The 8,894-nt window shown below is 38.2% G+C and overlaps 1 protein-coding gene across 2 annotated transcripts; it reads right to left on the bottom strand.

Moving 5' to 3' along the window:
• Nucleotides 1–1,332: 1,332 nt before the first annotated feature.
• Tsp74f (Tetraspanin 74F) lies at nt 1,333–8,677 on the bottom strand. 2 transcript variants are annotated; one of them, XM_071785624.1, is made up of 7 exons: nt 8,441–8,677; nt 3,747–3,844; nt 3,468–3,662; nt 2,915–3,085; nt 2,676–2,768; nt 2,022–2,162; nt 1,333–1,761 (listed from the first exon to the last, which is right to left on the bottom strand). In XM_071785624.1, exons 2-7 carry the CDS (start codon nt 3,822–3,824, stop codon nt 1,714–1,716), a joined length of 726 nt encoding a protein of 241 aa, XP_071641725.1. In that variant the 5' UTR covers nt 3,825–3,844; nt 8,441–8,677; the 3' UTR covers nt 1,333–1,713. The 2 variants fall into 2 exon arrangements, with proteins under 2 accessions (XP_071641725.1, XP_071641726.1); XM_071785625.1 differs by lacking the exon at nt 8,441–8,677 and adding an exon at nt 4,259–5,035.
• Nucleotides 8,678–8,894: the final 217 nt, after the last annotated feature.

The raw sequence follows: 8,894 nt of genomic DNA, 5'->3' as shown, positions 1-8,894 counted from the left end.
TTTGGACTAGTTATTTAATAATAAGAAATGTTACATAATAGCCACATGTTTTACATTGTGAGAATTTCGTTTTATTGTACGTATACCGAAAGTTGCATGTATAATTTTATGTCAAAATATTGTATATAATTTTATTGTATATTATTGTATATTGTATATTATATTTTCAGTTTTGTAATGTAACTGTTTTACAATGTTGTAACTGTTTACATATTGTAAAATAAATTATAAATGAAATAAAATAAGTGATAAAAATGTAAAAAACGGATTCTAAAGAAAAGAGGACCGCCGATCGGGATCGGCGGGGGTGGTGGAGGCTCCTCTATAGGTTGACTTGTTTCTATCGGATAAAATTTTAGTTAAAACTTAAGATAAGAGAGAATATTTAATTTATAACTAGGAAAATGAGAAGTCCAAATCCATGCATTTAATAGCAATTACATTCGGTACAAGCATCACGGCCTTTAAAAACATTGCTTATACATATTGTAAAATAAATTATAAAAAATAAAATAAGTGATAAAAATGTAAAAAACGCATTCTAAAGAAAAGAGGATTGCCGAAAAATCTTGGTAATTTAATAACAAATATTATTTAATATTAATAAAACAAATACTTATTTTATTAAAAGACAAGAGCATGACGTATTGAACTAATAAAATTATTTCAAATTAGACTAATGCTATTAATATATATATTTTTTCGTACAAGATATATTCTTATTATTAATAAATATATTTAGCAAAATATGAAGACTCTGGTGGAAATCTAAATTGAGGAAAATGGGCTAAATAAGAACCAAGCGCTGTTGTTGGTGCGTCGAGATATAGAATTTTTTATTTGAAAAATTTTTTACGTACGTTTCGATCCGACAGTTTAGTTTAGACCATCTTCAGCGGAAATAAAACCGCGGAGCAATTTAAATTAATAAATGCCCCAATGACGCAACCATTTTCCTCAATTTAGATTTCCACCAGAGCCTTCATATTTTGCTAAATATATTTATTAATAATAAGAATATATCTTGTACGAAAAAATAATATATTAATATCATTTAATTTGAAATAATTTTATTAGTTCAATACGTCATGCTCTTGTCTTAATAAAATAAGTATTTGTTTTATTACTATTGAAATAATATTTGTTATTAATTACCAAGATTTTTTCCAATTAGATCTATGCTATTAATATATCATTTTTTCCGTAAAAAATATGACACAACTAATCATATGTGATATAAAAGAGCGGCTATTATAAAATAAAAAATTGTTACATTTTATTTAATATCGATCAAAAGTATTTATTGAGAGAATTGTATCAATGGACACAATATTATATATACATATTGTATTTATTACGGCACAAAATACATATAATGTACGATGCACTAACACACTAGTGATATATATATATATATGTATGTAACTAAATGAAAATATCTTAAACGTATAAATTACATAAAAAATGTAAAGAGTAATGGTAATCATAATGCGTAATGCTACATATGTGTAACAAATTAGCGAGACCTGTACAATTGGATGGAGATTCAGTTTTTTTTTATTGTCACGGTGTAATCAACCGCGTTTATGGCGACAAGTAATTTTATTGATTGGTAAAGTTGCGCGAATCTTCTGTAAATTTCGAAGACTCACCACTTCCTTCTTCCCTTTTACGAAAACTGCCTCAGCCTCAGACTGTACTGTTGTCCTGCTGTCATTCGATCATTTTAAAGAGTGCGCAGGAGAATATCATTCCGAAGAACTGCAATGATCCGAGAATTAAAATACTTAGTAAATATCAAGGAACGAAGAAAATGAAAGGAATATTTGCTTAAACACACGATATGCTCAAGAATGCTAGTCACAATATGACTTAAAAAGTACAGAAAATGCTAGACAAATTTTAAAATTAATTTGATCGTAAAGGGAATACTTGGTCGGGTTCGATCGACTTTATAGCGTCGAGGGTTCAATTTTAACCGAGAAGAGTATCATAAAAATGCAAAGTGTGTGCGTTCTTACCATAAGACATGCAAGTGCAATACCAGCGCCACCCATAACGGCCGCATGTTGCTGCATGTAGATTCGCGTTCCGTTGATGCAACCCTCCACGTAAGCGTTGGAGGGATTTACCGTGTCTGGGCCGGCGTTGCAGTGGAATCGCTGCGAGCAGATCGAACGACCATGAGAAACGCGGTTCTTCGTTCGCGAGAAAGCCGATCGGAAGAGTGAAAGTGTGAGAGGCGCAGACTGAGGCGGTTAAAAACTCGGTCGATTAAGTAATTGCGGGCCAAATTGACGGTACTCGACCGGGAGGGAAACTTGGCGTGTCACGTAAAGAATCGCTTAGACTGCGAATACCTAATTATTCGCGTCGAGTTGCAATCGCGCGAGTCTCTAATGCGAATCACGAAAAGTCGTTACCTCTATCGAGGAAAATTCCATTTTGCGCAAAATGTAAATCAGAATCTCACCTTTGAATTAATTGACTGCGATAAAAGTGAGCATTATCAAGCGGACAGATGTTTATAAACACGCCTTATAAACACGACACGTTTATTATGTAACGAGATGCACGTGCATAGTAAATTGCCGTAATTATAAGCGCGGACGAAGTCGGTGGATAAACTATTTCATCGAGTAACGCAATCACGTTAAAATATAATTGATCTTTACCTGGCCAGGTTGAATTTCTCGACAGCAGCTCTCTGGGACATTAAGGCCGAAGCTTCCCCAGTCCCTCCAGCTGTTAACGCCGCAACAGTGGAGCTGAAAGCGAGAATTGAATAAGCTTCGGGAAGTTTCGAGCAACAATTGGATTCGAGGAAGATAAAGCGCGCTCGAGATCGCGCCACGAGTTTGATCGTCTGATAAAATTAACTTTTATTCACGTAACGTCCGCGGAAATTATTTACCGTCGATTGCGTGGTGTCCCAGGCGTCACGAATGGATTTACGATGATCGTAAAGTCGGAGCGAACTTTTCATCTCTCTGTCGAGCGTGCCCAGCAATTTCTCGCGGAAAACGTACCCCAGAACGCCGCCGATGAGCATAGTCACAAACAGCAGGAATACGATTATGAAGTACTGAAAAAAAAAATGGATTTTATTAATCGACCGTCACGAGTCGATATCTTGATAAGTTTGCGCGACTTGATGCTTGGAAAGTATAATAAGATCTCCAGTGACCGGTATTCATAGTCGGTTCTTATTTTAAGACCGTCCTAAGTAATGTCTTAAGATGCTAATACGGCTTTGTGATTGGTTAATAACATCTTAAGATTGTACTTAAGACGGTCTTAAATATATACCGACTATGAATACCGGCCAATGTTTAATCAATTTGAGATAAGCTTGTCTTCCGTAAAGATTAAATTCGTCGTTCAAGTCGGCAAATCAGGTAAACTCTGGAAATCGAGACGTTGGTTGAAACGTTTTCCCGGTTCGAAAATAGATCCTTGGTACTCACTGTCAGAAGCATACACTTGACTTCCCGCGACGCACCGACGCATCCGAAGAAGGCGATAAACGCCACGACGATTCCGCCGACCAGTAAAACGTAAACTGCGCCGGTTAACAGATCGTTTCCAACGAGTTCGCCTATCCATGGTACTTTGTCAACCAAGGCCCACACGCCCAAACCCGTTACGACAATCCCGCCAATCTGGAGCATAAATCAATAGTATAAATTTAATTATACATTACTGCGCTAGTATATTACATCTTCAGCAAAGGGACTGGAACTTACGAAGATAACGAAGTTCGTGAAGAACAGGGAATATTTCATGAAACGTCCGCAGCCATCCATTTCCGTGCCGTATCCCATTCCCTTTTACCTGCGAAACTCTGTTAACAGACCGATAAATAAAAATGCTAATAAAATTAACAATGAAACGCCAGAACGTTAAAAAGACAATAGCGCGGTAGCTCGCAAGTATTTGCTTTTCGTTAACAATTAACGACACTGTAGTTGCTATTTCGTATAAAGGGAAAATTTGAAAAGCGTTTCACTAAAATAAATAGCTCTCTCTTTATCTTTCCCGTTAAAATTAATTAAAGTAAAATGTAGTTGTCAATTAATTATTTCTGTTTTTTTTTTTTTAATTTTTCCTTAATTTTTTTTCTTTGCCTTTTCGTTATATTATTTTGTCTCCTTTTTTTTCTGTGGTAAATATGTGGCAAATGCAGTGACATTAAGCGTCCTGAAGATGACGCGCCTCAACGAACGTAATTAAACGAATTTTTATAACAGTCACGTACATCGCTCTTAATTATGTCACGTCTCGGTGACATCAGACTTATGTTTGGCCCAGTTTGAAGCACCTTGGCCGTCCACCATAGCCTTGGCCGTATCCATAGGCGCAGGACTTTCTAAGTTTCAATTCGTATTGAAGAATGGAAACTCACGTAACGTGGTAAAAAGCGAATTTCTTAGTCGCGCAATTCGTGTGGCAAACTTTACTAATTAATAAATTAATTATAGTAATATATCGATTAATTTTCGACCAATATTACTTTGATTTTAGTTCAGTACATATTCCAAATTTATTTGGATTATTCATTCCATTGTCCATTTAATTACATTCCTCACGAATTAATCCAATCTAAAGCTAAAATCTAATTCAATTAAGTGCTCCTTCCCTCTCGTTTCTCTGTCGTGCAGTAATTTATATGCGCAGTAAACTCCGACGTTCTAATAACTATTAATGGGCCGAGAGGCAAAATAGGTGTTCGTGATCAACGCGAATTTTTACGGCTCGGCAAGCAGAGTCGGCGACTTCCTGTTTTGAAAATACTGCGCACACGGCTCAATTGCACGCTATTGTTTGTCGAACGCGTAACAGAGTCCCGCGGCACTCGTCAGCGGCTGATCCTTATCCTCGTAAATCGTCGAAACGATAGGAACGTTTTCGCGTGTACGTTTTCACATAACGAAACCCCGTTTCTGAAAAACGCGTTCACCTGTCGGCACCCTACGCACCCCATGCAGAATACGATCAATGATGCAACGCGGCCCCCCAGGACGGCTTTGCGCGCGCGTTGATTGTTATCGTTCCGCACAACCTCGTATACTACGAACATATAAGATTGCGGATTATACGGACCTCGGTCACGCACCGGTATATCGTCTCGAAAGCGCATGGAGTTACCGAGAGAGAAAGTTTGCTTCTCTGTCCGCGCATTAAGTAATCCACGGCCAGAGCGAAGAATGAAAATGACGCGACGATGCTCGCACTTGCAATCCCGCATCTCGCAAGCGACGCGGCCGTGCTTCCTCCGTCTTATCTTGCGAAAGGATTAGATCACTTTATGCTAACCGCGTTCGATTACTCCTCATTTCCACGAAACTACAAGCTGAATTCCTTTCTCATCCTCGAAGCCTTCCTCTCTCCAACGTTGAATTTCTAATCGTCAGACTCGCGGCATCGCGTCATTTCTAAGAAAAAGCGAGAAAGTCTCCGAGATAAAGTCGCGTTAATTAACTTCAAAGTTAAAAGTTTTTCACAACTGCTTTCAATCGAAGATTCGAGGAGCGATGAAAAATGAGTCACACTATACGTCTGGAACACCTTGCGCGCAAAGCTACGTGCCATTTAGAATTAATTCGCAATTGACGCACAGTTGGCGCCATAGAATCATAAGAACTCTGTTAGATTATTCTTAGGAAAACCGCACGCCGCACGATGACGCTAACGCTCATTAATAAATCGCTTCATCTCGGCAAAGCAGTACGTACGCGAACTCTCCAATTAAAATCTTCTGACATCATCAGAGCTAGAATCGCGTCGTAGTTATCCAGCGGAATGCTGACACATGTGTAGTTTGCCCTACTACACTATACGTCGAGCAATATCATCTTTTTCTCTCTCAAAACGACAGACATTATTTGCTTATTAAGCGCACGACATTACGACGTAATCGCTAACAATTTCGCGGCCGTCGATTCGTGTTGGAGAAACGGAAAGACGCGTGCGTATAAAAATCTACTCTGTCAAACTTATTCTTAGAGTCTTGTCAATATTAATCTTCGACAACCGCCACGTTTTTCCCGCGTATGCGAGAAACGCAGCATCTGCGCGTCTTGCCGTACAATCGCGCGCTTATCTGCGCGATATACAAACGTAAAGCGAAACGTTTCTTTTTTTCCGCGCGCTAAAAATAAACGCGCACACCTGTGAACAATCTCGTTCGCGGTGGTTCACATCGAGAGGAAACGTGAGCGGGAGAAGAAACATTCGCCGAGTAGGCAGGAGCCGGAGTCTGAGGTGCGGCCCTTCGATATGATGAATAATCGAAAGTTAAATCTCGACCCGAGGTCAGGCTTTACAATCCTCCGGATAATATTTCCAGATAGTACTTCCAGGTAGTATCTATTTAGCCGACCTGTCTCTCGTCATAGTTACTGATCCTCGCAAGTTAACGTGACACGTGCAATCGGAGCGCGTTCTTACGCGATGCACGTCGCGTATCGTTGCTGCTGCGATTTACGAGCGTCCGTCATCGCGCGATTCGCGGTGGTTTTCATAAATACACCATAATACGGTGAGGGGGAAGAATCGATAATACCGGCTACGACGTAACGACCGGCGTGTGGAGCATGGCGTTTCGAAGTCGCGTGGAAACTCCCCGCGAGTGACTTGAATGCGCTCTCGCGAAATTACTTATGTAGAACAAAACATTGCGCGCTTCCACGCGAGACTCCTCATCGCGTTGATTAGTCATTTGAGGAAGCCTCTCTACAAAAGTTGAAGTATTATGCAAATGTTGAGTAACTCTTGTGGTGAAGCGCAACAATTTTATGACTGTTTTGCGGCTAGAAGCATTTTTCTCGATGTCTTTTTGTGATATATTCGAAACGCTTGGATATTAATTTAAATGCACATGAGGGTCTCAAATCTGATTTAGTTGAAGGTTCTCAAGATGGTTCATACCGATTATGTAACGTTAAGCAGTAAGCTTCAAAAATTTTTGACTCAAGGACAGAAGAAGAAAAGAGGATAAAATAAAACAACTACAGTTTTATTTTTTAGTATAATTACCCTTTATTCCTAAATAAATATTACTAAAAAATAATCTGAAATTCTGTTTTTAGAATGGTTTAATATCGAAAAGATCATTTCTTTATCATTGATAAACGTTTTCCACGCAAATGGGATAAATGTTGAAGATAAAAATTAATTTTTAAAATTTAAATCCAATTTGCGTGGAAACTACATTTATCAACGATGAAAAAGTAATCTCTTCAGTGTTAAATCATTTTAAAGATAAAAATTTAAAATATTTTTTCAGTGATATAAAAAAATGAATTTATCGTTCTAAAAAATGTATTAAAATAAAGGGTGATTAGATTAAAAAATTAAAAGGGTTATTGTTTTATTTTACTCTCTTTTGTCTTCTATCCTTAGGCCGGAAACTTTTCTTTAATATATATTATTATACAATTGAAGATTTATTTTAATATTTCGATGTAGAAGATTCTTCTTCAATATAATTGTGTTTTAGAGAAAGCCAAACGAAATTGAAGTTGGAAAGAAATAAAAATGTTGTTTCTCGTTTTATATAAAAATTAGTGAATTGAATTATGTAATAATTAATTTAATAAGGAGCGAAGTAATTTAATTATTTCGAGTTTAGTTGCAAAACTTATAACTTAACAATAATCGAAACTATAAGCCTTTTATATCGAAGTGATACGAAACGATATTGTATAAAAACTACTTAAAGACATTAATACGATGAAACTTGACAGTAAACTCGCAATTAGTCGCGCAGTCAGCAACTTTCTCGTTTATTAGTCATCAAGTTGGTTCTATAGGTGTAAATTAAATTAACACATTAATCAAGAAAGTTTCCATTGTTGTTCTCGTCTTTAGCCACTTTACAGATTGATATTATTTGACGAACGTGGGCGTAAGTTAATTCACATATCATTTCCTCAATGAACTAGATGATATCTAATTACACTTCCTTTCTGATTCACGTCTTTAGCACAATGTTATGATAAAACTGTCTGTTAAGTTAAGCAAGCTCTTAACTTAGAAGTTATCTTAAAAGCGAGTTAAACAAAAGTGTGTGTGTATGTGCCGGCGACTTTATATTTATATCAATATTAATACTAATATTAATTTCAAAAATTAAGTATTCACAGAAGGAGTTTTCGCAGAAGAGACAAAAGTTTCCGATTAGAACTTCCACTTTTTTGCCGGGACAAGAAGTCGCCGGACACACAAAACATCGAACTGATATGATTCATATTTAACTGCCGCGCGTTAAATCGTTAAATGGCGGTTCAACGATGAATCACCGCGACGCAACTTCGGCGATTCCGCTTCAAACTTCCTCGTTTTAAGACGCGGCGGAGCGAAAAATCATTTTCGTGAGAATCGCACGCGACCGGGTATTCTCTAACGCGCCGATCGATTGCCCAACATCTTTACTCACGCTGGTCTCTCGCCGGGTTCCTTTCTCTCGAGCCGGCGGCAGTCGCGGGAAATAAAAAAATTAAACGATTCCTTTCTCCCGCTTGGAAAGCCTCCCCCGTCTCTCGAAAGGAAACGTCGAAACGATGGAGTCGTTCGTGTTTCGGGGAAAACTGATAAATCTCGCGATGTCGGAACGAATGTTTCGCTACAGACGAAAGAATTCGGGAACCAAGTTTAGACGCGCGCGATTTCAGACCGTGTCGGAGTGAAACTGAAACGGTAAGACTGGGTAAGACTGAATTTCTGCCTCGCTCGCACTCTCTCTTTCGATCTCCGTCCTTCTGTTTCCCTCCTGTTTCTCCCTTCCCCTGCCTGTTCTCATAGTAGAATCCCGTCTCTCTTTCTCTCTCATCTCCTCTCCCCTTCTCAGGCGAGTCATCGCTTACTATACCATACACGTTGCGTACGCGTAT

The sequence above is a fragment of the Temnothorax longispinosus genome, chromosome 8, assembly GCF_030848805.1.
Source record: "Temnothorax longispinosus isolate EJ_2023e chromosome 8, Tlon_JGU_v1, whole genome shotgun sequence".
Lineage (NCBI taxonomy): Eukaryota > Metazoa > Arthropoda > Insecta > Hymenoptera > Formicidae > Temnothorax > Temnothorax longispinosus.
Note: the sequence above shows the minus strand (reverse complement) of the source record. Positions and strands in the feature narration are given on the sequence as shown.